The 20,231-nt window shown below is 46.8% G+C and overlaps 1 protein-coding gene across 7 annotated transcripts in view; it reads left to right on the top strand.

Annotated features, from left to right (window-relative positions):
• LOC112249061 (zinc finger protein 536-like) overlaps nucleotides 1-20,231 on the top strand; it is a 192,789-nt gene that overhangs the window by 124,449 nt on the left and 48,109 nt on the right. For 6 of the 7 annotated variants that reach the window (XM_042320925.1, XM_042320923.1, XM_042320922.1 and 3 more), the window contains 2 exons: nucleotides 4,748-4,915; nucleotides 10,457-12,082. In XM_042320925.1, the coding sequence (XP_042176859.1) occupies nucleotides 4,748-4,915; nucleotides 10,457-12,082 (1,794 nt within the window). The remainder of the gene's footprint in view (nucleotides 1-4,747; nucleotides 4,916-10,456; nucleotides 12,083-20,231) is intronic. The other variant, XM_042320926.1, reaches the window with a different exon arrangement.

Raw genomic sequence — 20,231 nt, 5'->3', positions numbered from 1 at the left:
CTATTTATGTTATATTGACAATGGAAATAAGACAGAATGATTTCTGTTAATATATAAATGAAGGGTTCAGTCACGGCGCTGCTTGGAGCAAGGAAACATGTACCCGGCAGCCGACATAGACAAAAGCAGCCCAAAATAGTTGTTTTTCAGTAGCTGTGAAAATGTTTTATTAGGGGACTGCTGAACACCTGCCTTAAAATGTCGTTTCAACATCTCCCGAATGCCATTTTGCTTAATTGACTTGGAAATGGCCCAAATGTATTGCTGAATGCGGTCTAATTAATATTAATAATAAATGCCATTATTAACATCAAAGAACATCTGGTGCCCCTGTTTACCCGCGTGCCTTATATGTAGCACATTTTGCGGCTGTTTCATCTCACAAACATCATGGGGTAAACACTTTCTGAATTTCTTATTAATTGTGTTTTATTTCATTTTGTTACGCAGGGTCACCGATAGCACCCTCTGCCCAAGTGTTAGTGGGTTCATCTCGTGTGCCTGTGGTCTTTTCCTGGTCTGAAGCTGGTTGCCGTGATACCTTAGAGGGTTCTGGGCTCCCCGTGTACTCGCATTCCCTCCCCCCAAAAAAGTGCTTTCACTAGCATCTGCATAGTTGTCTGCATTAGGAGTTTTGTGGCCATAAATCACACACTAAATAACTTTAATCAAAAAATGCCATTAAGTAGTCCTTGTCAGGTAGTAAAAGTAGGGATAATGCAGTGGTGTTTAATGATAATTGGTGTTTGGTTAATAAATTCGACGAGTTCAGATTACTTTCTAGCAGTGGCTAGAATGCTAGCCTCAGCAGTGTAACTAAACCTCAAATTGATTAACTCGCATGAACCAGCCGTTCACAAAGATGGCACCCGTCCAAATAAAGAAAGAGAACAGAGGATCAGCCGGATGGTGTTGTGTTGCTCCGGCGTAAGGAAATCAACTCCCCCCGGGCGCATTTTTAAAAGCCTAATGCCTTTCAAATGATGTCATCACATTTAACTTGCTCTCTCTTTTTTTTTTTAAATCCACACGTTTCCTTACCGTTGACAGTAGTTACATAGAGGGAGAAGGACACTGGCTTTGACAGAACACACGATGCATTAGAATAATGGAGAGAGAGGGAGACATCTTGTGTTTTTATGACACAATTTTTATATATTTTCTGTTGTTGTTGTATGAAAGTGATATCACTGTAATCAAAACCACGGAACAATTTAGCCTGGAAGTGTGATTGAAAGAGCACCATTAAGGAAGAGGCTTTTTCCCTTCAGTTATTTCTTTGTTGTTGTTGCTTTCTCCATTAATGGGAACAGGGTGTGGTCCGTCTGGAGGGGGTGCCTCAGAGGACAGACACACAGACGCGCACACACACGCGCACACACACCCAAACAGGTACGGGTGTTGTATGTGTCGGTGGGCTCCTGTGGCACTTCCCCCTTGGTGGTTGAGGAGTTTTTTTTATTGTCACTAGCCGAGCTCCTGGTGTCAGAGCTGTAGTGCAGCAGACAGCAGCCAGAATGACTGATACTCATCCTCCTCCCAGATGGCCTGTACAACTCTGCTCCAATCTGATCTCAGCCCTTTGTTCTGTTATGTTCCATTACATTTGGATGAGCCCAATAAAATCAGAGCTGGTCTCAAATCAGAAAGTCTGAATTATGTATGCGTGTGTGTGTGTGATATTATTCCACTGCAACAGAGCCTGGATGTGTCAGTTTGTATGTAACTGGAAAAGCAGTGCGTGTTCGGGATAAGAGTACAGTGTGTTAGATTAGGGAAGGAAAAATAACAAGCTACACAATTGCAGTTTTCAGTGTGTAGTAAGAGAAGTACAGTAACACTAGGGATGTTTAATTCAATTGTGTCATTTTATTTATGAGCGAAAGGTGCGTGTTAAATCAATAGCAGTTGTCAAAATGACATCGATCACTAAGACATGACAACGGTGAAAGCATCTGACCATATCCACGTAAGGCTTTTCGCTCACCTCTGGGTAATATTAACTTGAACTAAGCCAACTTAACGCATTAGACATATAAAACACTGGCTGTGGCCTAACGGTACACTAACAGTATGTGCGCTCTAGTAGTCTCTGAGAGATGATGGCAGCAGGATTCAACAGGGTAATGGATGAAGCCAGTGGCTTGCCTGTGACAATCAATTGTAATGTTGGGTCTCTTACAGATTTTTCCTTTGCATAAAAAGGAGCAAAGCAATGGAAAATCAATACATGGAGAATAGTTATAGGTGGCGAGTTATCGAGAATCTCTCTGTCCCAGACTCGCTCCTCCTGGAAGACGTCGTGTAATATATGAGGTGACCTTCAAATGTCATAAATGTGTTGTGCAATAAACTGTCAATATTTGTGGTTATACGGCGCAGGATGACTTTTACAGTAATTGGAACAGCCCTATTAAAAGCTTGGGATCAGTCAGCTGATTAAGGACAACCACGCTGGGGGACTCTCTCTCTCTCTCTCTCTCTCTCTCCCACTCATCCATACACTACATGAACGGATACATTGAAGTTTTGGTGTGTGTGTGTGTGTGTGTGTGTGTGTGTGTGTGTGTGTGGGTGTGTGTTTGTGTGTGTGTGTGTGTGTGTGTGTGGGCGTGCTCGTGTATTTGTTTGCGTGCGAGTATATAGCGATTGGAACATTTGTTATTGAAGGACTGTTAAATGCTGGCAGAGCATCCTCTCCCTGGTACAGGATCACTATTAACCCTGCCACACAGAGGGCCGGAGGATGAGGCTGGCCATAAGCTGTGTTTTTAGGGGTTTAATTCAACTCCATCTGGGGTGGACAGGTGGACCTGTATTTGCTACATGAGAGGAGGACACATTGCCAAGAGGGGATATGTCAAGTGGTGTAAAATGTGTTTGTGGAGAATTTGGTTACAGTACGGTATGTGTACAGATGTAGGATCTCAAGGCTCTGCACACGTCGTGCCGAATGGGGATCTAGCGTTCGTCTGTCGATCGTCTGTGCGCTGTGCTTTAGGGACCAGCAGCTGGAGACTTCTGACTGGCGGCATTTCTCACGTGATTCTACATGTAAAATCGGTGTGCAAATGACGCTCCGAGGTGCTAAGTCCTCTCGGCCAGCAAACGCCATTGTTGTTTCTGAGCCCTTAATTTGAGCCAGTTTCCTACAGCGGGAAAATGATCCTGCAGCAACAGGAAATGTAAACTATTATGTGGATTATAATTCATGCACATTTTTGAAACAGTTGATACATTTTTCATAAGGGAAAAGTGGAAACGACAAACTTTAGAAGCCTTTTCTTAAACCTCAATACACTACAAGTTCAAAAGTTCCTGCACTACGGGGAAAGTTCTCCTGCAACAAGGTGATCAAATTAAGATCCCACGTCTGTATATGGACTGCAGACATGTCGGGAGTGTTGATTTAAAAAGCCTTGTGTCTGTCTATGCATTGGTTCGGAGAGAGGGTGGGTTTGGAAAGGTCACATGCGGATCAGAATTGGGTGTACAGTATGAACGGGGCCATGGTTATTACAGGTAAGGCTATGTAAACTGTTCAACACTGGTATGCCTGTTGCCTTGGGGGTCACATCCACATAAATACAATAGTACACTGTACGTTGGCAGTGGGGTGTAGAATCATGTGATCAGTGCCAGCAGTAGGAGAACTTGCTGACTTCAGTCTGGCTTTTCTTGAAACCTTATTTGACTCTTAAAGAGGGTGGACTGGGGTGGGGAAGAAAATAAAAGATTCAGCTACTGGAAGAAATGCTTTTGATTGTGTGGCATGGTTGCCTTAGTGGGCTGCTCCATTCAGATGATCTCTCTCCCCACACGCATACCATGTCGGACTCGGGAGAGAAAACAAAGAAACATCAGCAGCAGATGTGGGGGGGGGAGCCATAAACAGAGTAATTTATCTTACTGTGAACTGGTACTTCTTCCTGCTTACCCATGATGCAACAGGGTATGTGGTTAACAAGGTTATTATGTTGGCATTGGGCTCTGGCGTTCACTCCACCTCATCGGTCATTCTGCTTGACTAGAGTGTAGCTTTCATAACACATCAGAGCTTGCAAGGACTTCTTCAGAAACCGTCTACACAGTTAGCTGGTCATGTAATGAGGTCATGACCCATATGAACGTGTGAGATAACATCCTCACCTTATGACTGTGCTGCCGTCAACTCTTTTCAAATCTATTTCAGTTCCTCCTGAGATTCGGGTGATTGTGTGGAGAGCAGTTGTTGGTCTCCACACATCTCTGCAGTATTAGTGGCAGTTCAAGCAGGGCGGGGTCACTCTTATCACCCTCTCGCATCTCTGACAGAAGCGACGCTACCTGTCAAAATCAGGGCGCTATACGGAGACGCGTTGGCCCACTGCTGACAGAGCCGTTTCTTTCCTTGTATTGTTCATTTCAACACAATCCGCCATATGCTACCAGAAGATGAGGATAGCGGGGATGAAACATTTTGACGGGAGTGGGAGAGTGTGGAGGGGGTCGGCCCGGTGTTTCTAAAGGAGCCTGAAAGCTTATGAACTGTCAGCGTTCTGTCAGCTTCAAATGGGGGGGCAGGAATAGCGGCAAAACGTGAACCCATTGATGTGTTTTACTTTGTGTGGTGTTAGCAGATTTGGATGGAAAAGGAGGACAAAGCCAAAGTGAAAGTGTGTTTTCTGACATGGTTGACGGTTTGACGTGACACTCACCGCTCCTCCCTTTGTGTGTGTCTGTGTGTGTCTCTCTCTTGTTGCTCCAGATGTCGGGGATGACCTGGGGAAGGCGGCGGGGAGTGTTCAGCAGGCCCCCTCCCAGCACAGGGACAGGAGCCTGGGCTCGGCCATCAAGGACTGCCCCTACTGTGGGAAGACCTTCCGCACCTCCCACCACCTCAAGGTCCACCTGAGGATACACACAGGTCAGTGGAGTGAGTTCCCCTTGGATATTACTGCTACCACCGTTTTCCCTTCTGCCCCCCTGCTCTCTGCCTACGACTCGAGTCGACCCCATTTGGCCGCGTTCGATACCGTCGACGAGGGCAGTTATTCAAAGCACACAGCTGCTTCCTGGAAATATGCTGTAGTTCGTGGGACAATGGCATTCAGTGGTTCACTGCAGCTACTGTTCTAATCTTAGCCATATCTAGCAAATGAGTGTCAAAATATATCTACCTGGATGACCTTCTGTGTTAGCTGCTGGGAGGTAGAGGTGGTCCCATTGAGAGTAATGGTGTGGACACGGTGTCCACTGGCCAGAGCCAGAGCAGGTTGTCATACCTCACTACACTGCAAGGTAGAAACGCCCCAGTAAATATCCAGGCTAATGTCACATGTAGGCCGATTCTAAGGTCGCCTTAGATCAAGGACATCGGCTCAGCTAATTGTCCAAACAGGCTACTCTAACATCCTGCGTGCTGCGTATGCTACAGCATGGGTTCCACACTATGTTTCTGCGTTGAGTGTGTTTTTGTTGTTGTTGCGTACCTTGTAGCTTTGGAGTACTGCTTGGAATGTAGCTTAGAGTGCTGTACTGGACCACCTGTGAAAATCCATGGCGTGGTGCTATATGAGTCAGCCCATATCAGACACAAAAGAGCATGAAACGAGTGTTTAGCATCTCTTTCAGAGCTGTGCTCTAATTACTTGGCTGAGGGGAGAGCTTGAGTGTACGCCCTAGTGACAGTCTACTACACGATGCTACAATACCTCTTCATTCCGTATTGCTTTCTCCCTTTCTCAGATTAGGCCTGGGAATGACTAAGTACATCCTGTATACTCATGGAGACCTCATGGTATTTAGCACTTCATTTCTTATCAGCCCCTGTTCTTGTTCTACATTTAACTGTGAATGCTGTGAGTCTGATGCCCTGACCTCTGTATCTGAAGACACCATTTTACAGTCACCCCCCAAAAAAAAAAAAAAAATTGTCATCCTTAAGTGCCAGTAAAGGCATGGCTCAAGCCTTCAGAACTTAAAATGGAAATCTCTTGCAGCTGAGGAAATCAATGCTTGCTTTTTTCTCTCCTCTCTTTTTTTTCACCATGCACTTAAAAAGAGAGAAGGAGACCACCCAAACTGTGCCCCCCCCAGGCCCCCTTTAATAAGGACCAAATACCTCTGGTCTGGAGGGGAATTAAGGAGCCAGCGTAGCTCGTAGCTAGGCGTAGCGCAGGAGCACTTGTGCACTACCATAATTAGGATCTTTGTGTAAAATAGCACATCCAGGTCAACGAGAGGAGCCTCAACCCTGATTCTGCAGACCTCTCTGAATACCTCGCCGTCAGAAGAGGAGGGGCCGGGGACAGGGAACAGGACGGGGGAGCATGGAAATCTGTTACCTAACAGAGGGGGGGCTGAGTTATGTCCTGCTTTGAGTGGTACAGTAAGGGTCCCCAGAAGGGCCATATTTCAGCAGAGAGGAAACAGAGGCCTCATCTCAGGCCCTCCGTTAACTCACTCAGTGCAGCAGGCCAGGCCAGGCCCTGCGTAAGCACAACTCAACATGGTCACTTCATACACAGAAACCGTCTGATGTATCTACAAGGTGTTGCCCTTTAAATCACTCATACATGATCAGATTGACTTCAGGTTGAAATGATGATGATTACATCAAGGCGATGACTTTTACATCCGATGACGATTCCTCCTTGATGGCAAAACAGTGGAACTCTGAGAGGACATAATGCGCCCTTCATTCTAATTCAGTCCGAACAGCACAATGGCATTGCTTACTGAGAGGTGCTCGCATTGTGCAACACAATGTTAGATTAATGACTCGCTAACATTTTGTTGAAAGGAATGAAGTGAATTTAAATTTCTCTAAAAGTTAAAGAGCTAATGTTACAGTATTCATTTCCTCTTGAACAGTGAGTGGGAAAATATCCATTAGTGAAATTAACCACAGTTTCTAGGTAGCTAACATTGTGCAGAATACAGTGTGGGGCCACAGTTAATGAACACTGCAGTGGGTGATATTTCATTATACAAATTAATGCTCACATTTTAATGGGAAAGTCACATAATGAATCTAGGCTTCAGTGACAGCAATTAGAGACACAGATTGTCCCCTTCTGGACAAGGCAGTATTTAGCAGTAAGCAGCTGTGTGTAAAAAAAAAAAGAAGGTCTTTGCTCTTGACAATGGCTACGCATAACTTTAGGGGAAATAACCAGTAGAGTTTCCACTCACCATTAAACGGGGAACAGAGAAAGAGTCAGGCTTTGCCCATGTCACATAACCTTAACCTAACCTTTGCAATCAGAATGAATCAATGGGGACCCGTGATCTTGCTCTCCATTTCTCTCCGTCTCTCCCTCTCTCCATTTCTTTCCCACCCTCTCTCCATCTCTCTCTCCATCTCTCTCTCTCTCTCTCTCTCTCTCTCTCTCCCCTGTTATTCCCCTTTCTCGTTCACGGACAGGTTTAATACGAACATTCCCGAACCCCTCTTCCAAACTAGTACCTCTTTGCATGTAACAACACTACTGTTTATGAACACCCATGTGGATGTTTGTTGCTAACCAACAGCCGGGCTTTATTCAATTTAGCATCGACTTAAAGGCGTTTGGATCGGTTCCTTTCCCGGAGGGTTTCCCAGTCCAGTCTGGACAAGACTTGAATAACCGCACTTCTTCCAGTGCAAACCGCCTTTCAACGTTACGTAAACGCCACATGGAAATGTATCTTAAAGTGTGTCATATCTATTAACTGTTTTAATTGCCCCTCTGTAGTGGCTCTGGGTGTTTATTCTGAGTGGTTACTATGGAGCTGCGACGAAGCATCCGAATCCAGATGAAATCTGTTGGAGTCGAGGAACTGCTTAAAGAAGTAGAGCAAAACGACGCTATGTCCCAGCACTGGGAGGATGAACACGCTGATACATTGAAACGTTATTATAGTTGTAATGGAAATCTACTTTTCCTATTGTACTGTGGCAGGTGATCGTTAAATAGTTTGCCCTGGGTATTTTATGAATTTGTGTTTCCATTTTTGTCCCCTTGATTTGTGCTAATATATTTTCTTGATTGCAAATGTTTTGGGGGGAGAAAAGTACATTTCTAAACTATGGCAAATGATCATTCCTTTCTTTTGTGCCATGGAGATCTGTTGTGTTCCGCAGAGGTTGTGCTGTTTGCACTGATATCAATTAAAAGTGGATTAACGGGTACATAATGACCTTTAGCAGTAAATTGTGTGTGATGTTGCGAGGCAGGATACAGTATATTCCCCAGATATCACACATGCCCCTGACGAATGATTGAGCAGATGTCTTAGCGAGTCCAAACGGTCCAGAAAGAACACACACACACCACACACACCGCACATTTACGGTATACATTTCCCAGCCATGTGTACATTGATTACTCTTCAAGGTTTGTTTAGATAGGTATCATATGTTCAGGTATATTCAGTGGTGTTGTGGAGGATAAAGGTGTCTGCTAAATGGCATATGTTATATTATTATTATATTATATGCAAGTAAACGTAGCTTACCCACTGTAGTTTTTTTGCCTAACAGTTTACCCACTTTTTGTGGAAAAATGTATTAAAAGTATAGGAAGCGTTACTTTATTCACCATGATCGGTGATCAGAGTTTAACCACCTATTTGTTTACAGTACCATTACCTCACTGGTTACATTCAGATGTCTGTTGCCCAAGGTTAATCACGTCTTCTTATGCTGTTTAATATTTGGTGGTGTTGATGCCCATTTCCATCATTAACAAGAAAAAAAACAGACCACTCTAATTTCACTCTAATTTTGGGCCTAGAATATAATTTTGTCCAGTTAAAGGAATTGAGAATGATCATTTGCATCGGGGACGTTTCCTTATTAAATCAGCCCAAGCCCCTGTTATCCTGCTTAGAGGATAAGCACTTATTGGGTTAAAAGCTCATCTCGCATGGTTTATTTTAAATATACGCTTCAAACTCGCTCTTGTGTAAAAGAAAATAACACAGTACTCTCTCTCTCTCTCTCTCTCTCTCTCCATCTCTCTCTCTCTCTCTCTATCTCTCTCTCTCTCTCTCTCTCTCTCTCTCTCCATCTCTCTCTCTCTCCCTCTCTCTCTCTCTCTCTCTCTCTCTCTCCCTCCCTCCCTCCCTCCCTCCCTCCCTCCCTCCCTTCCCCTCTCTAATTTTCTTTCTCTCTCTCTGGTATCAATATTGTATTGAGTTTTGTATTTGTGGCCCTTTATTTGAGAACTGTGCAGTAGGTCTGCAGATCCTGCAGTCTTTTTGTTTCTGGAATGGTGCCCTCCAAATAATGATAAATTACTTGAGCAGTATGCCATTTGCTAATTATATCCATGATTTACTACAGAGCGAGACTTAAATCATTCAATTCAGTCTTGCGTAACAATGCAACAACAAACAAAACAAAAAACAGGGGGAAAATGGTTTCCATGTGTACAATCTACACATGGTATAGCTATATACTGTATATATATACACACACACACACACAGTACTTGACCAACATGATTTTATTCGGGACTATTTCCAACCACCCTTGCTCTTCACATATTTAGCTGTGACTTGTTCAAAAGAAATGCCAGGCACATTACTGTGTCTAAAAGTCCAGCTTAGCATTTCTGCTTATGGTTTCTTCTATTCCTAAAATCTGCCTTTGGTTTAAAATATATTGTAATTGCTAACAGGATGCATTTAATGTTCAGATACTGTTCGTAATTTATCTCTCCAAAGGCAAAGGAGATCCGCTTTTCTGGCAAAAATCATGATTGCATTTTACCTTGCAAGAATATGTATGAATATTTGTGTTCACAGTGTATTGATGTAGAGATGTTGTAACTGCATTGTAAGTCAAATTATGCAACTACCACTATACTACCACCGTGATGTACAGACAAATCTTTTCCATAGGTACATTCTTGCTCATTTGTTGTCAGTTAAAGTCTGTTTTAGTTCCATATGAAGGGACTACGTCTTCCACTATTTGCTCCAAATAGCCATAGAGCCATTCAACTGGGACGGAATGGAGAGCTTCTTCTCTGTGAATGGTGATTTATGATAAACTGCAAATAGAGAACATCCTAGAAATCACTGTCTCATCGCCAAGGCAGAGGCCTGTCAGCGAACAAGGCCAAGAGAGAGAGACCCACCAACAACCCCCCATGCAAACAGAGATTACATCGAGACAGTTGTGTTGTCAGTTGAAAATATTATCTCTTGTGGTGGACTGAAAGCAACATATGGTGAAATGGTTTTTATTGTGTTGACATGAGTGATGGCTCACTTGGCGGAGCTGGATCGAGCTGGATCGACCCGTATTCAGATGCCAATCCCCGAATGGAGCTGAGGAGGTGTTTGCTGAATGCAGAATTCTGTTGAATGTTGGTTATCACTGAGATCATTGTGTTGGCTTTCATTGTTGTTTCCTCTCTTATTCATGTCCTGTCTCTCTCTCTCTCTCTTTTTTTCTCACTCTATCTATCTATCTTTCTTACAGGAGAGAAACCCTACAGGTGCCCTCACTGCGACTATGCAGGCACCCAGTCTGCCTCACTGAAGTATCACCTGGAGCGCCACCACCGTGAGCGGCAGAATGGCGGCGGCCCCTCCTCCGGACACGCCCCTCTCGCTGAGCACAAGGAAGAGCACGGCAAGGGTGGCGTCTTCGCCCGCCCTGATGTCCTCCGCGGTGTCTTCAAGGGCATGCCCTCCAGCCTGGACTTCAGAGGGGGACCATTGCACCCCCACCAGTGGGCCCCTCCCGGTATGTTGTCCCCCAGGGAGCGTGAGAGGGACAGAGAACGAGAGCGTAATGGCCTGGGATCTGACACTCTCTCTGAAAGCATGAAGAGCCCAGAGGGCCCCTCCGCCGCAGACGTCCCAGCCAGCTTCAGAGACCTAGGTCGGGCGTACCAGAGCATGGTGGGAAATGGTGTCAACTTCCAGGGCTCCCTGCAGGCCTTCATGGACAGCTTTGTCCTCAGCTCCCTGAAGAAGGAGAAGGAGATGAGAGAGAGCCACCTGCAGTCCCAGCATTACTTTGAGAGTGGTGAGCCCAAAGCCAAGAGGAATGATACTGGTGAGGAAAAGGCTGAGGCCAAGCCTTCAACGGGCAAGCCTGGGTCCCAGTACGAGCCTCTGGACCTGTCTGTCAATGTCAAACCTGAAACAGGCTCTCTGCCTGGCTCCTCTGTCACCTTCCAGGACAACGTGGCGTGGCATGGCTGCCTCTTCTGCTCCTTCACCACCGCCTCTGTCGAGCTGATGGCCCTACACCTGCAGGCCAACCACCTAGGCAAGGCCAAGCAATGCAAGGAGGGCAAGGAGCACCAGGGAGAGCCCTCCCACTTCCTCAAGGCCAGCATGGGCCCAGCCCACCTCCATGACAGAGACAATGACAGAGAGGGGGAGAAGAGCCAGTCAGCCTGGTCCAACCACATGGAGCACCACGCCAGCATGGGAGCCTTCCAGAGTGACTTCTATAAGCAGTATGGAGGCATGTATGATGGCTCCCCAAGGACCCCGGGCCTCCAGGGGTTTGGAGCGACATGCCCTGACCCAGCCCTGGAGCAGCAGAGCCAGGCCAGAGAAACAGCTGGGGATGAGCTCTCAGACAAGGCCTCCTGCGGGGAGCTGGAGGACCAGGCACAGTCTGAGGATGATGAAGGCAGGGATGGAGAGCGCTGCCACAGCACCGAGTCCTCCTCCGCCCAACCAGAGAGACAGCGGCCCCACTCTGACGACGAGGAGGAAGAGGAGGAAGAGGACGGGATGGAGGGGGAAGATGAGGACAGTGCCACCTATCAGATGCCGAAGCAGACGCAGGCCGTGTCCCCGGCTAGAGAGGCCCAACGACCAAGGGCCTCCTTGGGCCCTGGGGCCCCTTTCCCTCCCCAGTTCCAGCCTCAGCCGCCCCTGGAGAAGCAGTGGCAGCAGGGCTTGGGTCTCCTTTCATCTCCTGGTGGTTCCCCGGGGCTGCTGAAGCCGGAACATGCCCATCTCGAGCAGCAGATGAACATGCTGTCCGTCCTGAGGGCCTACAGCTCGGAGAACCTCGCAGCGTTCAACGGCCTTGGAAGCGGCTCAAACAGCGGCGTCGGCATCAAGAGACCAGACGCACCCAGTAAGTGAGCCTGACCCTGCCGCATGGCACCGCCTTTTATCTTATTGTCCCTACGTCCACAAACACACAAACAATGCACGCACACGCAAACATACACACACACACACACACACACACAGAAACACATTCAATCTTGTGTTTACCTACACTCTCTAACACTACGATGTGTACATTTGCCGACACCACGTTTCATACACACACAGCATCACACACACACACACACACACACACACACACACACACACACACACGTAACTTTGTCCTGAGATTCACAATGAAACTCACACAAAGAAAACGAGATTTGCTCTAAAGTGATTTCAACCTTATTTCAAGCAAGTTTAGAAGCTATTGGAGTGGCGAGTAGCCACAGATTAATCTTTATTACACGTTTATATTAGGGAGACAGTAGTGTCTTCTCTCCCTCCATCCCGAGGAAGGGAATAATCCTGTCTCCCTAAGAGCAGGACCTCAGCTCCCATGTCATCTCAAGCACACGGCGGTTAACTATCTTCGCTCTCATAAAGCCCTCTCCCAAAAGCCCATTACTTTATAAGACCCAAAGATCTATGGGCCTGTGAAAAATGAACTGTCAGCTTTCATGATTCTGTTAAGGTTACAGGCGCTCCTTGAGACTGCTGTTTTTCGGAGTGCCTTTGTTTTTGCCGTTTCGGTGATAAAAATCTTAGGGAAAAGGAATCTTCAAGTTGAGCTCATGGCTCAGCACTGTGCTAGCCAGTGTAGTTGTACGTTGTAGGAAATGTGAACGACACACTTTAGTCCAGAATTCAACTAGCCATATCTGGAGGATTCCATCATTGAATATGTCTCTCACTCGCCTCTCATTTTAAATGACAACATAAATATTAAATATTGCATTTCTTGAATATACTGTAATATTCATTAAATGTCACACACATACGTTATCCGAGGCGTGTTCTCTAGCAACCTGAATTCATTTTGTGTTAAGGCTGATACCCCTGCTCATATTCTACAAATATCGAATGGCAAGACAGATATTTTGATTTTGTTAGATAAACAATCCCTCTGCAAATTGATTTAGGATTAACAGACAAAAAATAGGCCTATTTTCATTAGGTTTCGACATGCTGCAAAATACTCAATATATTTACACGAGAAATAGTTTGATGTGTTTTTGTCTCACTGTTTAGGAAATAATTTAATCGAAGCCCATATTCAAATGAAACGAATAGCAATACTCTTCAGTCAATTGGTTTTCTACTTAGAGGATCAATGTTGTCATCATAAATAGCAACCAGGGACAAAAATCTGGTACACCAGTGGATCGTGAATACGTGACCCATCATAAAGAAATGACACAATTGTTCATGATTAGTTGACCTTTACTGTCATGGAAACTATGTCTGTCATCATGGAACCTGTTGAATATTTTACCGCCTTAAGAGGGTCACTCACGGTGATGAAAATGAGTGGCATTCTGACTTTGTAAGTGCTTTTGTGTCGGAATGTCCTCCTTTAACCAAAAGGCATTTGAAAGCTACCCTTGTGACGTAGTCGCTTTTGAACAGAACCGAGAATGTCTGACCTTTTTAGATCAGGCTTTGTCTATGGAACAAAGGGCTTTCTTATGTGTATGTTATTGTCCCCGAGCTCGAGTCAGTCTCTCATTGTAATAGGGCCTAGCTGTTGACTATGTATACAGCTCAGCAGCATTGATACTCTTTTACAATCTCCTGACCCAAGAGATAACCCACGAAACATAGGAGATTAATATATACTTTAATATACACTGAGTGTACAGAACATTAAGGCCACCTTCCATTAAGGACACCTTCCATTAAGGACACCTTGCCCTCAGAACAGCTTCAGTTTGTCGGGGGCGTGGACTCTACAAGGTGTCGAAAGCATTCCACAGGAATGCTGGCCCATGTTGACTCCAATGCTTCCCACAGTCGTGTCAAGTTGACAGGATGTCCTTTGGGTGGTGGGCCATTCTTGATACACGCGGAAAAATGTTGAGTGTGAAAAACCCAGCAGCGGTGCAGTTCTTGACCAAAACCGGCGCACCTGGCACCTACTACCATACCCCGTTCAAAGGCACTTAAATATTTTGTCTTGCCCATTCACCCTCTGAATGGCACACATACACAATCCATGTCTCAGTTGTCTCAAGGCTTCAAAATCCTTCTTTAACCTGACTCCTCCCCTTCATCTACACTGGTTGAAGTGGATTTAACAGGTGACATCAATAAGGGATCACAGATTCACCTGGTCAGTCTGTGTCATGGAAAGAGAAGATGTTCATGATGTTTTGTACACTCAGAGTATGACATTAGTGCTCATAATTGGGTTGTGTGTGTGTGTGTGTGTGTGTGTGTGTGTGTGTGTGTGTGTGTGTGTGTGTGTGTGTGTGTGTGTGTGCGTGCGTGCGCGCTCGCCTGCTTGTGTGTGCGCGTGTGTGACAGTGTTCAAGTTCCCTAGCCCCGGCAGGGAGGCTGGAGGCTGAGTGGCTAAGCAGCATGTCAGCGTGTCAGAGCCCATGTAGCTGGCGCTCTTCTTGACCCCGTAACACTCACCTCTGTTTCACCCCTGCTAAATATTCACCATGCGTCTAGTGTTACACTCACACTCACCTTTACCAGGCACAACAACACCGACCAACAACACCTCGCTAGGCTACATCGGTCTATCTGGCCCCGAGAGAACCTCCCAAGGAAACGCCTCTAGCCCCCACAACCAGGGGTAGAGGGACAGATAGCCACCGGACCAGTCCGAACCCACCTCCACTCTGTATGTGCTGTGAGTGGTCCGCGGACAGGTCAGTCTCAGATAAGGTACGCTCGTCCGCTGTTTCTCGGCTAGCTAAGCACAGCTGGATGGAAGTGTGCCAAGCCTGACCCCGCCTCCTTCTCCCCCCCCCACACACACACACACACACACAGTGCTCCATCTCCTGGCGACATCTGCTCCAGAGACCTCGCACGTTTGGTTTCCAGAGGTGACAGAAATACAGTAAACAGTCATTCAAAACTCTAAAACTTCACAATGTGTTTCCTGTAATCAAGTACAGGTGACGACAGTGCTGTCAGATATGGAGGTCAATGGTGGATGCAGGTAACAGGAGGTACTCTCCATGCGTGAATATGTAGAGTGCATGGATAATAGTCACGTCTACCTACCCCATATAAAGTAGCAGAAAGTCTTCCTTAATAAATCCCACTAGCCCCTCCCTTCGTCCACTCCCGATCTCCTTATGGAGGGGTCTTCCATGGGGAATTGCAAGGAACATATTCTCCACAGTTATTTGAGGTGGGGGTGGCAAGCCGCCCTGAAAATTCAATTCAGAACTGGCAAAATGTGATTATCTGAAGTGGGTTTGCATTAGGTTTGTATGCAAATAGAGCATAAATCATTAATATCGAAATTCTCGCCTGAATTTGGGCTGTCGAGCACATGGGCTGGGCTCGACGGCGAGCTGAGCGTCGTAAGTGGCTCTCTCTTCATTAGCATGCCCAGAGCTAAGGGTGGGTCCTTCACACCCACACACACGCACACACACACACGCACACACACACACACATACACACACATTTCTCTAAATAGATTAATGGCAAATCAACAGTGATCATTCCATTCCCTCTGATATCTCATTCGAGAGTGATTTCCAGTTGGTATAGTGTGTAGTACAGAGTGTAGTGTTAAGGTTGCTATTGGTCCACTGTGTTGTTGAGGTCAGCCAATGTGGATGTGTTTCACACAGTCATTAGCCACTTGTGATCGAGGCCTATCTATAGTCATGCATGATTAGGCCTGTACTGTTGTAGTACTTAAACAGTACAACATTTGAAAGTTATACAACAGACTGTACCGTGTTACAGTGTGCACCTTTCTGTAACACTCACATGGTCTCTCGTTGGTTGAGATTGGCAGTCTGAAGAGGCAGCATTGCTGAACGCGTGGGTTAGGATAGGGCTTGGGTGGGCACGCTTAGGTGTTGCCTGGGAAAAATAGCATAACTCAAAAGTGAAGCACCTCTCACAGGAGAAGGAGAGCGATAGCGACGGAGGGATATATAGAGACCGAAAGCTATGCTCACATTACTTATACGCGTATATCTCAGGCTTTCTGCGCACGAGGACACTCTGCGTCTGCCCTGTAGTGTCTGGGCTGCTGTCATTGTGGTTCTTTGTTTGTTGTTGATGATTGTTAGATAAACGGTTATCTTGATTTGCCTGCTTTAGAAAAGTGAACAATTGCTTGTTTGGACAAGTATGAACCAACAACTCAGTGTCACGGTAATAGGAAATAGAAACGTCGGTTACTACAACCAGGCTTTAGATTTTCCTCTGTCCTCATCTATTGCTAAGCTACAGGACGAGACTGGCTCGGTGTAACTAACAGACAGTGTCACAAAGGCGAGACTGGCTCGGTGTAGGTAACAGACAGTGTCACAAAGGCGAGACTGGCTCGGTGTAGCTAACAGACAGTGTCACAAAGAGTGCACATTATCTTACTGCTAAGAGTGCACAATATCTTACTGCTAAGAGTGTACAGTATCTTACTGCTAAGAGTGTACAGTAACTTACTGCTAAGAGTGCACAGTAACTTACTGCTAAGAGTGTACAGTATCTTACTGCTAAGAGTGCAGTCCAATCAGAATCCTCAGCCTCAGCACCCTCACCCGAATTTTGCCACTTAACCCAGACATTCCAGGGGCATGGAAGGCACTGGCGTTTTCAGCTCGGTGACACGGTCAGGGGTAGCACGGGCACTAGGGTTAAACAGGGTCAGTCTGTCAGTGTTAATGTTACAGCACTTGACATGGAGAAGCAGGGCTGGCACACATGAGGATCCAAGGCAAACGTTGCTACTGACATTAGAATGGTAAGGCGCTGGTGGTATGTCTACTGTCGAGCGTCTTCGGGGAGAAAGGCAGACCGATGGTGGGTGTAGGGGTGCAGGGAAGGAGGTGGGTGGGGTGGGGGAGGGGGGTTGTATGTCTCCCCCTCTTGATAATAGTTCATAAGGGCATAACACCCCCTGCTGGAATTGCAGAGGAAGAAGAGGGGGAGAAGGAGGAGACAGAGTGGAAAGAGTGAACGAGGGATACTGAGAGGTATTTTCGAGTGAGAGAAGAAGACGGATCATTGTCTATAACAATATTTCTGGTGAGAAGACGTGTGAATCCACCACGTGGCCCTTTGGGTTTATCAATTTACAAAGCTCCTCAAATGCAGGCGCAGTATGTTCCCGATGCGCGCTGCACAAGTGGCTCATGCCAAGCTCGCACCGCGGGAAGTTCAGGAGGAGGAGGAGTAGGAGGAGGGAAAGAGAGAGAGAGAGAGAGAGAGAGAGAGAGAGAGAGAGAAGAAGAAACAGCGAACACAGACACAGATTGCCTGTGTCAGGAACACAAACTATGTAAAAAAAAATTTAAAAAAAGTAAATGTATTCAAGCCTTCTCTGATATTTTTAGCCCTGAGTACAGCCTCCTCTGACAGCGTCGGTCTGCTAGCCTATGCTCGCGGGAGATTTTTCGGTTTCTTGTCAGGGGGTTGTGGGGTTGTAGGGTTGGTTGACTACTTAGTTGTAGCAGTGTTCATGTCACTGGTGGCCAATTATCTCTGTCAAGAGGGAGAGATTTGAAGGCGGCCCTCCCTGTGTGGGACTTGAACCCGCAATCGTAGAGGTTAGACACAGGGTTGTGCTACTTCAGGGCCTGTCAGCCCCCCCTCCACTACTGAGCAGAGCCTGTGTCAAGCTCAGACCAGAGTAGTAAAAGGATCATATGGGTGGGTCCCTCTGAACAGGTTCTTTAAAGTTATTATGATCATTAAGAACATAAAGTTCCTTTCCTTGACTGGGGGATGTCACTGATGTACAGGATCAGAGCTGGTATTACAGCTCCGTTACTTTCTCTGTCGAGAAGAAGGCAGGGCTTTGCAGTTCAAACACTTCCTCTCATACTGCTACTCATACAGTATCTCTCTCTCTCGCTGTCTCTCTCTCTCGCTGTCTCTCTCTCTCGCTGTCTCTCTCTCGCTGTCTCTCTCTCTCGCTGTCTCTCTCTCTCGCTCTCTCTCTCTCTCTCTCTCTCTCTCTCTCTCTCGCTCTCTCTCTCTCGCTCTCTCTCTCTCGCTGTCTCTCTCTCTCGCTGTCTCTCTCTCGCTGTCTCTCTCTCTCGCTGTCTCTCTCTCTCTCTCTCTCTCTCTCTCTCTCTCTCTCTCGCTCTCTCTCGCCATGTGTGTGTGTGTGTGTGCATGCGTGCATGCATGTGCACGTGCGCGTTTCAGAGACTGTATTTCACTACAGCATCCGAATGTATGATTACGTATGTGTGCGTGTTTGTGCGCACGACAGAAAGAGAGAGAAATAAAGTTAATTTCTCTCTCACTCACTCTCTCTCTCCTTCTCGCTCTCTAGTTCTCTTTCTGTCTATTTCTTTCTATTTCTCACTCACTTTATTTCTCTCTCTTTCTGTCGTGCGCACAAACACGCACACATACGTAATCATACATTCGGATGCTGTAGTGAAATACAGTCTCTGAAACGCGCACGTGCGCACGCATGCATGCACGCACGCACGCACGCACGCACGCACGCACGCACACACACACACACACACACACACACACACACACACACACACACACACACACACACACACAGATTAATGCCTGTGTTCTTTACAGCTTTTTCAATTTGCTGCTCAGTAATTACCAAAGCCACCTAATTCAGGGACCCATGGACTATTATAGGAAAACAGAGTGAGCGACAGTGATACCAGCATTCTCAGTCAGAGTCGAAAGATATTTATATATTTTCTGTGTTTTATTTTCTCCCTTACTGTGTAACCCTCTTAATACACTACGATAGGATGAAACCTGGTAATTGCCAATAATACTGTCCTCATCAGGTGGCTAATTATCATTAATTTGGTCTTTGTTAGTCTGTTAGTGTACAAACACAGCCACACAGCTCTGACAAGTAGGGGGGGCTGGGTACAACCAGCCACACAGCTCAGACAAGTAGGGAGGGCTGGGTACAAACAGCCACACAGCTCTGACAAGTAGGGAGGGCTGGGTACAACCAGCCACACAGCTCTGACAAGTAGGGAGGGCTGGATACAACCACAGCAACACAGCTCTGACAAGTAGGGAGGGCTGGGTACAACCACAGCAACACAGCTCTGACAAGTAGGGAGGGCTGGGTACAACCAGCCACACAGCTCAGACAAGTAGGGAGGGCTGGGTACAACCAGCCACACAGCTCTGACAAGTAGGGAGGGCTGGGTACAACCAGCCACACAGCTCAGACAAGTAGGGAGGGCTGGGTACAACCAGCCACACAGCTCAGACAAGTAGGGAGGGCTGGGTACAAACAGCCACACAGCTCTGACAAGTAGGGAGGGCTGGGTACAAACAGCCACACAGCTCTGACAAGTAGGGAGGGCTGGGTACAAACAGCCACACAGCTCAGACAAGTAGGGAGGGCTGGGTACAAACAGCCACACAGCTCTGACAAGTAGGGAGGGCTGGGTACAAACAGCCACACAGCTCTGACAAGTAGGGAGGGCTGGGTACAAACAGCCACACAGCTCAGACAAGTAGGGAGGGCTGGGTACAAACACAGCCACACAGCTCTGACAAGTAGGGAGGGCTGGGTACAAACACAGCCACACAGCTCTGACAAGTAGGGAGGGCTGGGTACAAACAGCCACACAGCTCTGACAAGTAGGGAGGGCTGGGTACAAACACAGCCACACAGCTCTGACAAGTAGGGAGGGCTGGGTACAAACAGCCACACAGCTCTGACAAGTAGGGAGGGCTGGGTACAAACAGCCACACAGCTCTGACAAGTAGGGAGGGCTGGGTACAACCACAGCAACACAGCTCTGACAAGTAGGGAGGGCTGGGTACAACCACAGCAACACAGCTCTGACAAGTAGGGAGGGCTGGGTACAACCACAACCACACAGCTCTGACAAGTAGGGAGGGCTGGGTACAACCACAGCCACACAGCTCTGACAAGTAGGGAGGGCTGGGTACAACCACAGCAACACAGCTCTGACAAGTAGGGAGGGCTGGGTACAACCACAGCAACACAGCTCTGACAAGTAGGGAGGGCTGGGTACAACCACAGCAACACAGCTCTGACAAGTAGGGGGGCT

The sequence above is a fragment of the Oncorhynchus tshawytscha genome, linkage group LG04 (genome assembly GCF_018296145.1).
Source record: "Oncorhynchus tshawytscha isolate Ot180627B linkage group LG04, Otsh_v2.0, whole genome shotgun sequence".
NCBI lineage: Eukaryota > Metazoa > Chordata > Actinopteri > Salmoniformes > Salmonidae > Oncorhynchus > Oncorhynchus tshawytscha.
Note: the sequence above shows the minus strand (reverse complement) of the source record. Positions and strands in the feature narration are given on the sequence as shown.